This window comes from Pelodiscus sinensis, chromosome 6 (genome assembly GCF_052426305.1).
Source record: "Pelodiscus sinensis isolate ZL-2025 chromosome 6, ASM5242630v1, whole genome shotgun sequence".
In the NCBI taxonomy this organism is placed as follows: domain Eukaryota; kingdom Metazoa; phylum Chordata; order Testudines; family Trionychidae; genus Pelodiscus; species Pelodiscus sinensis.
Window position 1 is genome coordinate 126,792,136 of NC_143057.1, and position 18,804 is coordinate 126,810,939.

Sequence of the window (18,804 nt, forward strand, 5' to 3'; positions counted from 1 at the left end):
TGATTTCTTTGCTTCAGTCTTCACGGCTGAGGATGTTGGGGAGATTCCTGAATCTGCACCGTCCTTTGTGGGTGATGAATCTGAGGAACTGTCCCGGATCAAAGTGTCATTAGAGGAGGTTTTGGAACAAATAGAAAAACTTAATGTTAACAAATCTCTGGGACCGGATGGCATTCATCCAAGGGTTCTAAAAGAACTTAAATGGGAAATTGCTGAGCTATTATCTGTGGTTTGTAACCTATCCTTTAAATCGGCTTCCGTACCTAATGACTGGAAGGTAGCCAACGTGACACCAATATTTAAAAAGGGCTCTAGAGGCGATCCTGGCAATTACAGATCGGTAAGTCTAACTTCAGTACCGGGCAAATTAGTCGAAACAATAGTAAAGAATAAAATTGTGAAGCATGTAGAAGAACATAATTTGTTGGACAAAAGTCAACATGGTTTCTGTAAAGGGAAATCCTGTCTTACTAATCTGTTAGAGTTCTTTGAAGGGGTTAACAAACATGCGGACAAGGGGGATCCAGTAGATATAGTATACTTGGATTTTCAGAAAGACTTTGACAAGGTCCCTCACCAAAGGCTCTTGTGTAAATTACATGGCCATGGGATAAGAGGGAAGGTCCTTTCTTGGATTGAGAACTGGCTAAAAGACAGGAAACAAAGGGTAGAAATAAATGGTAAATTTTCAGATTGGAGAGGGGTAACTAGTGGTGTACCCCAAGGGTCAGTCCTGGGACCAATCCTTTTCAACTTATTCATAAATGATCTGGAGAAAGGGGTAAACAGTGACGTAGTAAAGTTTGCAGATGATACCAAACTGTTTAGGATAGTCAAGACAGAAGCAGACTGTGAGGGACTCCAAGAAGATCTCACCAAACTGAGTGATTGGGCAACAAAATGGCAAATGAAATTTAATGTGGATAAGTGTAAAGTAATGCACATCGGGAAAAATAACCCCAACTATACGTACAGTATGATGGGGGCTAATTTGGCTACGACAAATCAGGAAAGAGATCTTGGAGTTATCGTGGACAGTTCTCTGAAAACTTCCACACAGTGTGCAGTGGCGGTCAAAAAGGCAAATAGGATGCTAGGAATTATTAGGAAAGGGATAGAAAATAGGACCCAGAACATCTTACTGCCCCTGTATAAAACTATGGTACGCCCACATCTTGAATACTGTGTACAGATGTGGTCTCCTCACCTCAAAAAAGATATTTTGGCCTTGGAAAGGGTTCAGAAAAGGACAACTAAAATGATTAGGGGTTTGGAACGGGTCCCATATGAGGAGAGGCTAAAGAGACTGGGACTTTTCAGTTTAGAAAAGAGGAGACTGAGGGGGGATATGATAGAGGTCTATAAAATCATGAGTGGTGTGGAGAGGGCTGATAAAGAAAAGTTATTTATTAGTTCCCATAATAGAAGAACTAGAGGACACCAAATGAAATTAATGGGTAGCAGGTTTAAAACTAATAAAAGGAAGTTCTTCTTCACACAGCGTGTTGTCAACCTGTGGAACTCCTTGCCAGAGGAGGCGGTGAAGGCTAGGACTATAATAGAGTTTAAAGAGAAGCTGGATAAATTCATGGAGGTTAGGTCCATAAAAGGCTATTAGCCAGGGGATAAACTGGTGTCCTTGGCCTCTGTTTGTCAGAGGCTGGAGAGGGATGGCAGGAGACAAATCGCTTGATCATTGTCTTCGGTCAACCCTCTCTGGGGTACCTGGTGCTGGCCACTGTCGGTAGACAGGCTACTGGGCTAGATGGACCTTTGGTCTGACCCAGTACGGCCGTTCTTATGTTCTTATGTCTATATATAAGTAGCCTGTTTTTTTAAAGCACTGAGCGTGTAGCAGGTCGCACCAACTTCCATGGGAACTTCTGGATGTTCAGCACTTTTGCAAATTTCACACATGATATTAAGAGACTAACTTGAAGAACTCGCTCCAGAAAACCTTGTCCAGATGTTCCTTTTTCAAACAGCAGGAACTGTTAGCCAACATACAGGACTAATATGCTTCATCGAAATTAACCGAGTTAATTATCTTAGAGCAGCAATACATTGGCTCAATTGATAATGACTAACCAAACAGAACTAAAGCAGAATTTTGAAATGGGCGAGCCTCAATCATTAGAAGCAGTTTTATCTCAGCACCTTTTCTCTTCAGGCCGCTTATTTGCGTGCCTACCTTTAGATATTAATGTACAAATATTTTGGCCCATATTCCAGTACTAACACAACCTCACTATGGTTGCCAATTTTGGTTGGACATATTCCTGGAGATTTCATCACCTGACGTAATCTTTATTTCTGGAGACTCCAGGACAAACGTGGAGACCTGGCAATGTTATTACAGACTTACTGATGGGACGGTCATGAGAAGAATGTTAAATCAATTTGCAGTGTCTCTTTGCTGGTTTGTTTCTTCCCCTCAACCTTTCTGAGTTGAACAATAAAAGCTAAATAGAAACAAATGTGTCAATTTCACTTTCAGGGCTTCCTGTCTAACTTCATACTAAACGCCTGGTGCAAACACTGGAAGAGAATATTTATGGTTAAAATCCTGAAGTCAACTGGAGTTTTCCCACCGACATTAGCAGAAACAGAATTTCACCCTACAAATGTAAAGTACTATTTCCACTGGGTGTGGGTTTTTTTTTAATCATGGATATTTCTATTAACTGTAATAAAAAAGATTCTTAAAGTATACACAACACCTAAATTAACCTGAACCTATCCCTTTAAGAATTCAATTCAATTATAACCTTGCTGTTATGCTACTGGTGGCTTTTAATTGTTTTCTTTATGCAGAAGGTTTCATAAAAGAAATGTATTGATTTAAGCCAGTTTCATTACTACTAATGCTCTGCTTAATTTTAAAGACACTAATATTGAGCAAAATAATGTGTTCTATTAATAAACTTTCTAATGAAATAGCAAGCAGATTTATTTTATTTGGCTGTCCAAATAAACAGTAAGATCACTTTCCATATCTCACCGTCTGCCTAAAAACAAAGGCCAGAATGAGACTTTATTAAAAAAATATATAACAATGAGAAATCTAATTTGAAAAATGAATCAATATTTTAATCTGATACATAATCAGACATACACTGTAATCAGACACACTTTGATCTTATCTTTACTATATGTTTTACATCAAAATTCCACTATTACCACTGGCATTGTGGTAGAAATTATAGGCGTTCTAATATAGAGTGGAAGAAGCCAGTATTATATAGACCTGATCTAAAACTGGATGGCTAAAACACCAGTGCCCAGTTTACATTAGCACTCTTATAATGGGTACCAACAGCAGAGCAGTAATGATGATAACTATTTAAGAAAATAAATTTAGTGTAGACTCAACCCTTTGCTTAGTATTGTTAGCTTGCAAGAAATAACAAAGATAGAAAGCTGTGTAGCATAGTGGTTAGAGTAATATAAAGCTGAATTGTTCAAATTCTATTCCTGGCTCTGCCACTGATGTACTGTATGTCTTAACTAAATGGTTACGTTCCTTTGTTCTTCATTTTACCATGTGGAAAACAAACACAATACTTCACTCAACAGGGTGGTGTTGCAAGACTTATTGAGAGAATGGAAGAACAGGATATTCTTTGGTCACTGGACCCAGGACCAAGAGGAGAGAAGGTATGCAGGTACTGACAAGATTCATGTTCATCTAACAACAGAATAGCGTCATATTCTGCAATTTTAGCTGCCGTCAGTTTCTTTCAATGTTCAAGCGTCCAGACGATGGCATAAAGTATTTGCTTCTCATCTAATTCCAACAGTTCTCCAGATAAAGGTTGCTAAGATGATATGGGAACCCAAGCGGACAAAAAAAAAAAATCAAGATAGCAGATAAGCAGGATCTGCTGGGACAGAAATAACAGCTAGTTGCAATAGACAGCTGGTAACAGATAGGCAGGCAGTAAAAACATACAGGTTTTCATTCCAACCCTCCACCATCTCCACCTATACATTTGTCTCATTCACATGCTGCATCTTGCTTTTATCCTGAAGACAGGCAGGTACCACAAGTTGACCATCTTTGTGCAACACTTAACAACACAGGTCCTGGATCCCTGAAAGCGGCTATTAGTTGCTACAGTAATACAAACAAATAACATAAATCTGTTAGCGTCAGAATGTCACAGCTATTTTAGAATGTCTTTTCCCTCCTCCAGTTTTGCTTTGTCACAGGATTGCCCTCTTTGAAACCCTAGTTTTCCCTTATATGTTTGTACCATGCCTAACACTATGGCGCTAGAGCAGTGTTTCTCAAAGTGGTCCACGAAACCACTCTGAGAAACCTATTAACTGGCCATGCCGGCGTGTTTATTTACTGGCACCGCAGTGATGGGGCCTCACAGCTCCTATTGGTTCCATTTTTCCGTTTGCAGCCAAGGGGAGTCGTGGAAAGCAGCAGCCTCGCCCATGCTGCTTCCCATGGCTCCCCTTGGCTGCAAACCGTGAAACAGAGCGAACAGGAGCCACCAGGCTCTGTGGCCACAGCACCAGTAAATAAACAAATCGGCACGGCCAGTTAAATAGGTTTCTCAGAGTGGTTTTGCGGACCACTCTGAGGCTACGTCTAAACTACACCCCTCTGTCGGCAGAGGGATGTAAATGAAGCACTTCAAAAGTGCAAATGAAGCGGGGATTTTTTAAGTACAGGATCTTTCGAAAAATCACCCCATTGTCAAAAAATCCGCATCTAAACTGCGGTTTCAGTTTCAAAATGGTGCTTGTTCGAAACGGCGCCATGACACAATTATGCAAATGAAGCACGGGATATTTAAATCCCCACTTCATTTGCCCTTTCGAAGTGCTTCATTTACATTCCTCTGAAGACAGAGGGGTATAGTTTAGACACACACCCTGAGAAACACTGGGCTAAAGCCTGGAAACACCACGGTCAATACAGGCAGTCCCCGGGTTACGTACAAGATAGGGACTGTAGGTTTGTTCTTAAGTTGAATCTGTATGTAAGTCGGAACTGGTGTCCAGATTCAGCCGCTGCTGAAACTGACCGCCAGTTCTGACTTACATACTGATTCAACTTAAGAACCCCAAGCATCCCCAAGTCAGCTGCTTCTGAAACTGATCAGCGGCTGATTCCAGGAAGCCTGGGGCAGAGCAACTCTGCCTCGGGCTTCCTGTAGTCAGCGCTGGTCAGTTTCAGCAGCAGCTGACTTGGGGACGCCTGGGGCAGAGCAGCTGGGGTGCTGCTGGGTTGCTCCAGTAGCACCGCTCCTCGGCGCTACTGGACCAACCCAGCAGCACCCCAGCTGCTCTGCCCCAGGCGTCCTGATTCAGCCGCTGCTCCCGGTGCCCCTGGTCTGCTGGAGACCGTCTCCAGCAAACCAGGGGCACCGGGAGCAGCTTTTCTCGCCCCGGAGGTCGAGGTGGCGGATCGCTGCCTGCGAGCTCCGGGGAGAGAAAGCCCCGTTCGTAAGTGTGGATCCGACGTAAGTCGGATCCGCCTAAATCGGGGACTGCCTGTATAATATTAATTATGTTTTATCATCCGCCTCTTCTTCCCACATCAGCTGCATAAGCTGTAGAAAGCTGCTCTGTGGTTGCTCACACCCAGGTACAGGCTACGCTACATGTCTTGATAGACGGACTATTTAAAAGTGTTAAAAATAATTATATGAGGGCTTCATGCTTTTTTATATTTCATTTAAATTCAATGGATGTGCCTGACTCAAAATATCCCATCAACAGCAGCACAAAGAACCCACCACACCTGCATAAGCCTCAAATCTTGGGTTGCTTCTAAAGCCTAAAAAGGAATAAAACTGTTCTATGTCTACTCTACCCATGAGCTTACCACCAGATAAGAGTCTAGCTCAAACTTATCACAGAATAAACAAGATCTTCCTCTATTTCATATGGGCTAGCAATCTGGGCTTGCAAGAGAATCACACAAAATACTAAATATTCATAGCTACATGCAGGATTTCATTATCTCTTGACTAAAGCACATTTTAAAATGTTTTACAATCATTCACAAAAAGTATTGCGCTCTCTCATGTTCAAGGGGAAAAAAAGACCTCCCATTGATGAATTTTGGAATCTTTTCACTAACGTTTATTCCGAGTTACTATTCCCCACTGAAAAAAAAACACCGTGTATCTTAAAAGCAGCATAGAATATACTGAAATGCCCTCTTGTTCCATTACCTTGAATCTATCCCATTTTGAAATAGTGCATCCAGCCATTCTGAGAAACAATCTAGAAAACTGATAATGTTCATTGTAGAGGAAGGAGATATGCTTACAGATAATAGATAGTTGAGTTACCTCCAAATTTGAGAGCAGTATCAATTCTGGAACTTACGTGTCCCTTTTTACCAAACATTGTGACCACTTCCAGGCAGACAATCTCTACAATACTTGTCAGAGAAGATTACCCTCTCAGGGAAACAATAACCTGGATGAACTCTTCTTCTCCTCAGAACTTCTCCCGAGCTAGTATTATTTTAGTCCATAAACACCACCTTCCAATACACAGGCATCACCTGTCTGCCAAGCTTTCTGAGTCTGCTCTGCGGACTCCCCCCCCCCAGTTTGCTCTGACTTTCCACATAATGATTTACATAAACAAATAGCAACAATGAGCACTCATTTAGAACTAAGGGTCATAATTACCTTCTGTATTATTATGTATTTGTCAGTGGTCTTTTCCTTATTTACAGACACTCCTTGCCCTTTCAATATGTCAGATGCATTATCTGTGAATAATCAAGTGTTCTTATTTCACCAGAATATTTCTTGTAATAAACCTTTTTTTTTTAAAAAGCAAATGAAGGAACAGAGATTATGGATCAGATGCTAAAAAGGTGCTGAGAAGCTTCAGTCCTCCTGAAATCTGAATGTGCCCTTGGGTGAATCACAAAGGCTTCAAGCCTACAAAATGCTGCACATCACTGTATGGAGGGACAGGACTTCAGTGAGAACTCAGGGAGGTGTTAGAATCTTGCAGGGTCAGGCCTTCTGTAGCTCACCCAAAATCACAAAGATATGCTCCCATTTCTCAGGCTGCGGGGGACACACAGCACAGAAATAAGTTAGCTTGCTTTTTCAAACTTCCCCTACAAAACCGTTTGGTAGTACTGGCTCAGTGAAGAAATCCCAGAGTACATTGCTCTGTGCGGTCGTTGACTGCATGGGTTAGGAGGAGTCCTTTGATACCAGTGATGCTTAAGAACAAGGTATATTTCAGGATTTCCCTTTATCAGCATTCCCATATCCAGCCTTCCTCCACTGGCAGGAACGAATCTTTCCTCTACCCCCAGGCCTCCAAACAATTAACTACAACAGTGTCAGACAAGACCACTCCAGAATGGACCTCACCTATCACTCCTCAATTACCAGGTACCCATTCAACAATATAACCTCGCTCCAATATTCTTTGGCTTCTCCATGATCACAAGCTATGTCTGCAAAACGATGCACAGCTACTTGCAGGGTGGGACGGGGTTGGTCACAAAGATCCCCTTGAGTCTGTCACTGATGTGCTGAAATACCACTGGGCCCATCTACCTGCCCTCTGGAGCACCCCAGTAACCTGTTCTGCTGATCCAGACCTTCCTGTCTCCTCCAGTGATGGCATGGAGCTGGGGTCACAGTATATTAGCTCTTGAGATTAGATCAGCTCTCAGAAGGCTCAATGGCAGAGAACCCAGGTGCAAACCCCCAACGGGACCAGAACCCCAGACAAATCGGTTTTACTCTGCATAAAGTTTGATACAGAACAAGCTCATAAATTGTTTGCTCCCTTTCTTAATGAAAGAAAGATATGCCCTCACTTAGCACGCTTAGATTAGTAAAGAGGTTTATACTTCGTATTTCTAACTTCAAATACAGGAAGTATACATGCACACAAACATAATATACACAGTCAGCAGATTATAACTTTTTAAATGATATGTTACATGAAGTATTTTGCATAAAGCCTGTTCAAGTTATCCATATTCATAAGCATATTTCCATAAATAATATAGGGTGCAACGTCACACTGGGATCCAGGAACTCTGATCATCTCTGAAGTTCTGACCAACTGGACTGGATGCATAGCTCAGAAGCAACAGTCTGGGTAATCTAAAGGCCTGAAAGCATTTCAGTAGTTTGTCATTTGCACATAAGTTTTTTATGGCTATTTCATACACCACAAGTAATAAATAACAGATTTAATTCATCAGGATGTTGCTCTACTGTAACAACCCTGACTTCAATGGAATTAGTCTGGCACAAAATTGGAGTCATGTTATTATGAATAAGGCCTGTTTAGTCTTCCTACTTATCTAATAGTTTTCATCTCAAAGACCTGAAGAAGGGTGGGTGGGTAAGGATTATTAACCTCATTTTACAGATGGATGAACTGACACACACTGACTTTAAGTGACTTTCCAAAGATCACGAAGTGAACCTGAGACCAATTTGGAAAAGCACTTTGATCTACTCATTCCCAGATATTCTAATAGAGTGCATCCCCTTAACATGACAAAATTGTAAATGTAAATCAATGATAGTTATCGAAAACTTTTCACCTGCAGAGTACGTCTACACTTGCACTTGATAGGCAATACTTTTGTCATTCATGGGTGCTTAAGCCCTTCTCATCTCCCTCTCCCCTCCCCGGCCATGAACAACAAAGTTTTGCTGCGGCAAACAAAAGTGTGAAGCTGCTTTGTCGGCTGGAACGCTGTCCTGCTGACAAAGCAAAACCCCCTTTTAGGGGGTGGAAGTATTTTGTCAGTAAATGTGTCAACAGTGTTCACACACACTGACTTAGCAACAGGGCAGTGTCCACACACGACACAACCTTGTGACTAAAAGCTGTGCAGTATAGACATACCCTTAGTTAACCATCCTTTCCAGAAGCAATAAGGAAACTGAAGGAATTCAATGAATCTAGAGTAGTCCTTACACAAGAATAAGGCATTAAAGGAAGAAAGGAGGGGGATATTTTGCTCAGGAAGCCATGTAACAAGACTGCAGTGACAAATCATTACTCCCAGAACACAGCTCAAGGAAATGTAATACTGCCATTTTCCAAATGCTTGGTTATAAAACCTTTCATACATACGATATTTAAAACCATGAATTACCTTTGAGAATGTATCCAAACGCCTAACAGTATCAAGTCAAGGTAACAGTTATCTGTTTATAGGTCAGGAGGGCAGTAAATTATTGCGACAGAAAGCAGTAAAGTCTGCATTGTATCTAGTTGTGCTGTTTAACAGGTTGTAGTGAAAAGCAGGTGATGCATGGAAACTTCAGGTTTTATAGCTACTGCCTCAATCTGTATTCACTTATATAAAGATGTCACATTTTTAAACATTTAAAAGTCAAATTGTCTGGAGAATAGATTCATATAAAATTTATTTTCAGAAACTGATATTTAGCCTACTGCTATCAGAGTTGATTGCTCTTATGTGTAAGCTTTATTCAAGTTTCCACAGGTTTGAAAATACAAGGACTGACATTTCAGATCCCATACTCAAGTGTGCAATTAACAAGGAACTGAAACGGGAACATAGCCACTTTCTCACAAATATTCAGGGTAGTAAGATGATGGTCACACTAACTGTGCTTTTGTGGTTTTGTTCCTGAAACTGCTAAATATGGCATGTACTTTAACATTGGCAGGAGGAGAAAAAATCATGTTTGCAGAAGAGAAATCTAGATTAGGTATGTTTCTGGCACTATACAGCTTGAGAATTAACTAATTTCCAAATTGTGCCAGAAAGCTATTTGTAAGTGGCTAGTGGAGAAGGATAACCATACTGTTGATTTATATTTCTTACCTTAATTTACTCTGTTAATGTCAAAGATGTTTGTCATGCTTTCGAATGCCAAACAAATCAGTGCCTAACTTGTTCAGTCAATTCTTTAAGAATTATCATTTCAGTCTTCACTGAGTTATTAAAGCCATGGAAATACAACGCTAATGAGACAGCAATGATGGAAGATGTCAGAAACCTATTAACGATAGGCTTTTAGGAAGCAACTGCAAATAGAGGCACAAACTAAGGTAAGAAATATAAATCACTAAGTGATATTCTGTATCAACATCTAATATTTTTATAATAAACTGCACCTCAAAAGATCTTAAAGTGCTTTAGCAAGCATATAATGTAAGCGCTTCGGGGCTGTGGCTGCCTTTTTAAAGCATCTAGTATAATGGAGGCCTGGCCTTTGACTAGGGCTTCTAAGCATGATGGTGCAGGTTGGACCTCCCTGGTCTGGAACCCTTGAGATGTGACCGGTCCTAAATGAAGGAGTTTGATCAAAAGAGTTTGACAGATCAGTTCTGGCCTCCCTGCCCAGCTCTGCTCCTGGCCCCAGCGGCTGCCACCCCTTCTTCCCCCAGTCCTGGCTGCTGACCCCCCTGCTACCAACCCCAGCCAGGCAGCCTGCCCCAGCCAGGACCTCTTGCCACCCAGCCTCTGGGCTTCGCTGGTCTAGGAACATCTGTGGTCTAGCAGGATATGCTGAACCAAAGAGTCCCGGTTAAGAGAGTAGGGATGCGAATGACTAGTCGACTATCTGATAAGCAAATGCTTATCGGACAGTTAACACTCTAGTGAACTAGTCGCTTCTCCCCTCCCCCTCCCCCATTGCCTCTATCAGAAAGTGCAGGGGGTGCTTCAAAGTAGCAGCACCACGTGGAGCCTAGGGCCAGACCCTGGGCTCCACGCAGCACTGCCGCTTTGAAATGCCACGTGCATCCTGGGGCTAGCTGGGGGCTGCATGCAGCGTGTCAAAGCAGCAGCGCCATGTAGAGCCTGGGGTCAGCGGGAGTGGGTGGAAGAGGATTGCCCTGCTGACCCCAGGCTCCATGCAGTGCTGCTGCTTTGAAATGCTGCAGGGAGCACAGGGCCAGTGGGGGACTGGCTTGAGTCCCCCTCTAGCCCTGTGCTCCCCGCAGCGCTTTTGCCTTTGAAGTATAGCAACTAATCAATTAGCGATGAAAATTGCACCAACTATTTAATTACGCAGTTAATCTAAAATTTAACATCCCTAGCAAATATACAGTAAAAGTTCACCTCTGACCTACAAATACTCAGTAGCAAAGAGAGAGAGGGATGGGAAAAAGGCTATTTTACTTCTGTTTTACAGATGGGGAAGTGAAGCACAGGATCGGCCAGGGACTTGCCCAGAGTCAACGAAAGATTGTGGCAGATTCAAACTGTGCCCAATGCTTTAAATGAGCAGTAGGGATGAGTTTGAAGAACTCGGTGTTTCCTGATGCACCTTCTTCTGATCAGTTTTTGAATTTTAGTTTGCTTGGCCTTCCTGGATCTGACACGTCCCTCTCGCCTTTCTGTGGCTCTGCTCCAGAAGTAGACTGCAACCTTCTTCATACCCTTCACTGACTCAGAGGAGGACACATTCACCTTTATCTACTTTATTTCAGCCTTCAGTTCTGTTCCCTTTGAGAAAACTAGTCAGTAATTTCCCCAGCTATAAGAGCCGAAGCTCAACTCACTTTAAATAAAGCAGCATTTATTGGCAATGTGTGGAACAAAGAGGAAAAAGTAATAAAAAAGGATTGTTAGATAATATACATCTCTATAGATACTACAAACAGCACCTTCAAGCTAGCCCAAAATGTAAGTTAAAGAAAAATCTAAGTTACCTACATGTCACCAAACTCATTGCTCCTCCTAACAAATATAAACCTGTGTCTCTTCCAGGCTACTTCCCTTCCAAAATTATCTGATATCTTTGGGTCCACTTCAGATTACAGTAGTTCTGTATTTATTGTCCCAACCCACATTTTGTCTTTCAGATGAGCTCATCCATTGTTCCGGTACAGCTAAGTAAACAGCAAAATAAATTCTATCATGCAGGTTTGCCTCCAAGCATTCAAAACCCTTTGCATATTTTTTCTTTAATCAAGCTAAACAATGCTTTTAAAGGTGACCTGTAAAAAGGAAAAAACCCACAACCCACAACCACCCAGAGCTTGGTTTGTGCAGAATGACACCTCCCCTTTGCTTTTTCAGGAAAATGACCCTGAAATCTGAAAGGTAACCGCTTTTGTTAAGGCAGAAAACAACAAAGATGTAGACCAGAGTTTTAGCCATAGAGATGCAAAGAAAGCAGGATCTGTGGTCCCTTCTTTAATTCTTTAGGTTTCATTTTGAAACTAAACCCAACATCGTATCAGTAACATTTACGATGAATTGGTGATTTTTTTTTTTAATAAAAATTCAGAAATGAATGCTAATCTTGTTAGATGATATACTACTCAGGCCAGAGACTAGATCTTCACGTGTGACTGTACAGCATTCTATTAAATACCAACCTACTCTTGACTGGGATCTCTGGGTGCTAAAGAATAGATAAACTAACACCTAATACACAAGAACAAAGAGAAGTAGATGTGACCAAAGAATTCCTAGGGATTCGGAATTCACTCTGTCAGGTTTTCCTAGTTGCTGCTTAACTAGCTGCTGCTTCACGGAAAACAGGAAATCTGTTGAACAGAAACTTTCTTGAGCCAAGAGAATCAACAGATGTACTGATAATCTTATACAAATAAGAAATAAAAGTGGCCAGCTATACTTGAATATAAAAAGATTAATATGGAGCAGGCAAAGCCATGGCTAAAGATATTATCCTCCCTTCAGTAGGAGAAGATCAAGAAGTCAGCCTTCAGTCCAGCTCTTGAGAGTCAAGTCCTACTCTAAGATGCGGAACATTTCCACAATTTCATCAGCCACATACTTGCCAAAGGAAATTGGATTCTTTCCACTGTTTGAGATGGCAGTGAAGCAGGACCTGTATAATTAGGTCAGACCTGATTACCTAGAACAACTGCAATTTCTTTGCATCTCCGTGCAAAGCTTCTTGAAATGGCAAAAAGTGAACAGTCAGGAGCAGCAGAAAGATGACCAAAATCGTTTTTGATGGGGATTTAACTCTCTTTTAATATGGATGATATATTCTATTAATATCAGGGCAGACACATATTGTTCAGTAGAGCTCTTCACCGCCTTTACACAAAAGCTATCTCTTTGCATCCGGCTGACTCTACTTTACTGACCACTTTAATATTCACTTTACAATTAATGCTTCTTTTTATGGGGTGGTGGAAGGTAAACCAATTTCAGTTCAGCTCCTATGTATTGAATTTATTATAAAAAGTTATGTACTTAAAACTCCTCTAATGAAACCAGAGGCATCATGTGATATTAACCTAAAGTTAATGCTAAGGAGGTCAGTTTGAATAATTCAATTCATGTCACCTTAAGTCTCTTTTCAAATGGAATTAACTTTATCACACACACAAAAAAGCTTCATGTTCCAGATTCTGACTGACTCCACGCAAATTCTGTTTTAAATCATTTACCCAACAATTTCAGTCTATCACTGCCAAGATATTTCTTTTCATTTTGAGGGTTGGCGTCTGTTTAAGGGCCCTACTAGTAAGCTAAGATTATGAACAGCAATCCTGAGGTCACAAACACAGGACAAGATGCAGGCCAACTAAATGTACCACAAAGCAGCAGCATTAATTCAATGTGGATGAGACTCAGGGCTGCATTTCAGTCATGGATGAAATAGTATTGTAGCTCCTACAGTCATTTGGTTGCTACACAGCAATCCATTTCTTCTCTCAACAGCATGCAAAAGTTTGGTAGCACTACAGCATGTTTCATTCTCTTTTGCTACCCCCCATTCCTAATACTAAAACCAGCTTTTGGATAATAAAAGTTAACATTGCACTAACAGTCCAAGTGTGCTGAGCATAGGCAAAGCCTTAGCAGTATTTATTCATGTAAAAATAAGGAAAGAAGAGGAGAAAAGAGAACAGCAGAAGAGGCTGCACTGATGGGTGTGGCACGAAAACACAAGTCAAATTTTAAAAAATTATCGTTAAAAGGGAAGAGAAGAACAGAGACAAGAGAGTTCTAAATAGATCATATTAAGAGGCATTTCTTTAGGATGTAACTGGGAACCCTCTCATGTGACTTTGCACAACAGAAGAGAGAAAGTCAGTTATATGGAGCTGTTCTTTGAGGATCACCTCTGTATATTCATACTTGTAGATTTGGTGTCTGGGCATGAACAGTGTAGACAGCTGGAGACACATGCATGGCTGGACCATAAACAGTAGGAGTTCACAGAAGAGATCAATACCTTGACGTTCACAAGTATTGACCCATGAATACCAGGATGTTGGACCAAAAGGTGTCAGCGAGGCTGAAGTTAGAAAGCAGCCAGCAATGAAGGGGCCTCATCTTAAACAGAGAAAATAGTTGCGGCCATTATCATAGGATAAAAGATGGATAAATAGGACGGGCAAGGTGAAAGGTCTCGATGCCCCACACGTCAGACACTGGGGACAGACTTAGTCCCAGTCAGGACTCCATGATGGTCATTGGCGCCAAACTCTTCATCAAATGGCAATGAGCTCTAGATGCTGCTCTGGTGCGTGCAGAAGCATCCACCATCCAGATACTTTCTTGTGTCTGCCTTTACGTTTTAGCATAGATCAGGAGTGGGGAACTTTTTTTGGTTTGGGGCCGCTGACCCACAGAAAAGTCAGTCTCTGACATAGCCCTGGCTGAGAAGCAGAAAGACATTCCTCATATTCCCCTCACACACCAGAGCCATAGGGGGCTCAGCCTGGAAGATTTTGGGTGCTCCAGCCCCACAGTAGCAGGCTGGAATGTCAGCGCAGGCTTCGGAATGGTGGGGAGGGGACCATGAGCCTCAGGGGCTGGATCCAGGCAAGCCAGGGGCCACATCTGGCTCCCAGGCCTCAGGATCACCACCCCTGGCATAGAAGCTATGGTGCGTGACCTGATATTGGGTACTACACAGGAGCAAGAGATGAAAGCTGGTTCCAGGCAAAAAAGTTTCAAACATAAATTGCTTCCTCATGAATAGTGGCCTCACCGCAACCACAGCTGGCACTACCAGGGTGGTCTGCGTTGTACTACTGAGAGTGCTTCAGCTTAGCTTATTCACATTCCCCCGTGAAGTGCAGGTATGCGAGGGAATAGCAGGACCAGAAGTTCTCAGGCAAGATCGGCTAAACTTAGCAACTCCACACTGGACAAAGACATACAAGATTTTCAATGCGGCAGAACACAAAACTATCTACTGACATTTATAGAACCCAAACCTCACCAGCAGGATGGTGTGTACAATGGGAAGCTGAAGAGAGAAGTCAGTTCCTCTTTCTAGATACAAAGTACTGTTACACACTTATTAAAAAGGAAAGCCAAATGCCACTCCCCAGGACAGACTTCCTCAATAGCTGGCTGTGTCTGCGCAGTTTTGTTAAAACGTAAGCTCCACAAAGCAGACAGCATGCCACCTTCTAGGTTTCCTGCAGTGCTGAGCTCATTACCAGCACATAACAGTTAGGATAATAGAAGCCCCTAGCAGATGCTTCAAGGCTCAAGACCTAAAATGTATTAGAAGCTATAGGCTTATGTGAGACACCGAGAATGGAGATCTGCAGAGGAGTGTTTTAAAAAGGAGATAAGAATAACATTGGCCAGCACCATTATCTTCATCCTGGCAAAAGGATCAGCAATCAGCAGGTACATAAATCGAGTAACTATCAGCAAATCACTAACCGCAAGTCTTTAGCTCCTTTCTGATTTCAGCACACTGGAGCCGTAGACCACTTAACCACTTATGTAGAACATACAGCATCTCAACCAGTTATTGTCTCTTAACTTTATGTGCAAAATAGCAGTAGTTTTAAGAAGGTTTAAAATCAGATGGACTCCTGATAGACTGGGAATGTTCTGATCACACAAGCTCATCTGCTTCCATCTTTTCACTTGCTGAAAATCATGTTGGAAATTTGAAAGGCTATTTCTTTAAAAAAAAAAAAAAAAATCTTGAGCAAATAGCTCAAATAAGGCAACAGTACCCTTACCTTTTTCCTAAGGCTTCAAAGAAAGGGCTTCCTCACAGCTCCCTCTGCATTACAATAGAATCAATGAAGTTGACCTGATGTACTGATCCAATGGCTGCTTTAAGTAATAATTTCTTACCTCTCGTCCATTTATTAGGGAAAGGGCCATGGAAAAGCCAATCACAGAATAGTGCAAGAACATTTATATACCGTAAGACAACACATTACAGTTACAGAGCTGGCAGTAAGTGAAAGTGTGCTTCAGTGGGATCAGCAATACAGTCATTAAAGAAATAGTGAGGGGAAAAAGCTTACCTGCGGCTCCTTCAGCTTGACAGCACCACGCTCCGAGAGAGAGGCCGTTAGCTTTTCTTGCTGTTCAGATAGATACTTCTGATACAGGCTCAGAAGTTCCTGGCATTCTCTGTACTGCTGCTGCAGAGGTGAGATAGCAAGTTAAGGAGAAAAAAAATTCCTTATTGAAAAGTTAAAATCAAACTCCAATTTATTCTGCTCAGAAAATGACACACCATGTGTGTAGAGTGAGGGAGAGGCGAGGAGGAGGGATGGGAGGGTGGAGATGCCTGGTTACTATGGACATGCCCAAAGGGAAACGAAAAGACAAAGTGCAATCTTATCCCTCCATCTTTAAGATGGAGAGGAAGGACCTTCACCAAATTTACAAACATGTTAATGAGAGTTCATTTAGGGATGTTAAAACAATTAACCAGCCAACCATTTTAATCTAGGTCCTGCCGCCCAGCCAACAGCCTGGCTCCACTACGGCCACAGGGTCCTGCCACCAGGCCCACCACAACTGGGGCTGCTCTAGCCTGCCCCACCTGGCCCAGGTTAAATGGCAAGGTCCGGTTAACTGGTAGGCATACCAGTAAGCCTCATGCTTAATGATATGCTTGCCACTTAACATCCCTAATTTATTTTCGTACAGTTACAGCACCCATTGCATTAGAATTGTGAAAGTGTAACCGTGTACATGGTTAACCGATGAGCCTGGGCTCATCTGTTAAGCTTCATGGATACATGCAGGCTCCCAGTATGCATGGCTCCAGGTGCACACTGGCCCTTCCTACCCCATACCACTGCCTCTGTAACAGAGACTGCAGCCTGAGGGGAGGGGTGGGTAGGAGACAGTGGTCGTGGGGAGCCGGCTTAAAAGCTGAATCCTTGCATGCACCTGCTCCTGGAGAGCTGCCTGCCCCTCTCCACGTGAAACTACTGAAGTTTTCAGTGGTTACACGTTTACTGAATTAAATGCATTTTAACATCCCTACTTTGCATATGTGGTCCTATTTAACTACAGAAGACAGCACCAATGCTTTAATTATCAGTAGCCAGCCAATAAATATTCCACTTTGCAAGTACAGCTCTGGATTTGGTGCCCAGACACCCAATTTGAACTACGGATGGATCATACACATAGACAAAGTTGCAGGACTACAGGACTTTCAGAGACCAGCAATGATTTTTGGACTGTTATCTGGAGAAACAGCAAGGATATTAGAAATATCTGTGGCATTTACAAGGATATTAGAAATAGTGCCATGCCTTGCTTGCAGCACTGAAATTCCAAAAGGAGAAAATATGCTCTTCACCTGTCATTGTGTAATTCCCTCCCTTGCTCATTTAGTATGGTAAACCATTTGTTCTCCTCCCTCATTTCACCCGGCCCTGATTTCAATTATGCATGCAGATGGGATAAGGGCTCAATGTCCAAAGAGATTACTCTGAATAAATACTTTAATAACAAGTCATCGCAATTAAGGTAGGGAACAAAAACTTCTTCAAATATATAAAATGGTGTTGGAGTTACAGATTTCCTTAACATTTTTATGATCTAATCATCGCTTCTGGGCAAATTCATGTTGCAATCATTTTTGCCAATCATGGCTGCATAAATAACTCATCGCTTTGTTATTCCCCATTACGATTCTTTTAAAAACGGGAGCCAAAAATGGGATGAGCAAAGCTGTCTGAGGAGGGAGCAGAAGGGAGGTTATTAAGAGCTAATGCTAAAGTAATAAGGAGAGCTCCGAAAACACCTTTGCTCAGCATCTTGAAATAAAGGAGGGTACAAACAATGGTCTAAACAAGCTAATTGCTTTTTCAAGTCAATCTATCTGAAGCCTGAGTGGTTTTACATTTCTGTGCATTTTGTCAGGGAGCACCAAAAGGCTGACGTGATTTGTGGTGGTCTCAGGAGTCTATGCCAGCTATGATGTATATAAAAGGAATTTTTTATTCGGGCTGTAACCATAGGCAGTAATGTTTATAGTAGGTGAACATATTAGCCTGGACGCAGGGCATGAATTTTACTGTAGAAAAAGCCAGTACATTTATACGGCCTAAGAGTTAAATGTCAGTATTTGAAGACAAATTATAGGCAAATTCATTTAAACCCATGTTATGTGGCAGAATATAAAAACAGACAGTCCTATCTTTATCAATTTTTTATGTCCCTCTTAATTCACTCTGCTTCCAACAGCCCTCCCCCTCAGACAATGGGACGTTACCCCTCTATTGCTGTTCCCTGTCGACGTGGGTGAGTAGCAAGTGTGTCTACTGGCTTTGGGGTACACACACAGGAGGGCATATCTATCCTTGTTTTGGCCAGTGCAATACACACAGCTCTGTGGGTCAAACATGAACATTGCACAGTATGCAAGTCACAATCAATGAAATTAATACCCTGGAGATGTGTTAGAGCAGAGGGTCCCAAACTGTGCTCCATGGCCACTGGCACCCTTGATGCATTTGCTGTGCACATGACGATGCCTCCTCTTGCTTCTGGCGGCTAAATTTCATTCAAAGAGCACTAAAAACATGACTGGCATTGTCAAAAGCATATTGTGTGTTCACTAATGGGAGAGGTGATCG

General features: G+C 42.0%; 1 protein-coding gene across 4 annotated transcripts in view; it reads right to left on the reverse strand.

Moving 5' to 3' along the window:
- Nucleotides 1-18,804, reverse strand: part of KIAA1328 (KIAA1328 ortholog) — a 275,054-nt gene that overhangs the window by 131,014 nt on the left and 125,236 nt on the right. For all 4 annotated transcript variants that reach the window (XR_012905002.2, XM_075932757.2, XM_089779471.1 and 1 more), the window contains exon 6: nucleotides 16,225-16,352. Coding sequence is in view for 3 of the 4 variants with exons in the window: in XM_075932757.2 (XP_075788872.1) it covers nucleotides 16,225-16,352 (128 nt within the window). In the remaining variant the exon portion in view is untranslated. The remainder of the gene's footprint in view (nucleotides 1-16,224; nucleotides 16,353-18,804) is intronic.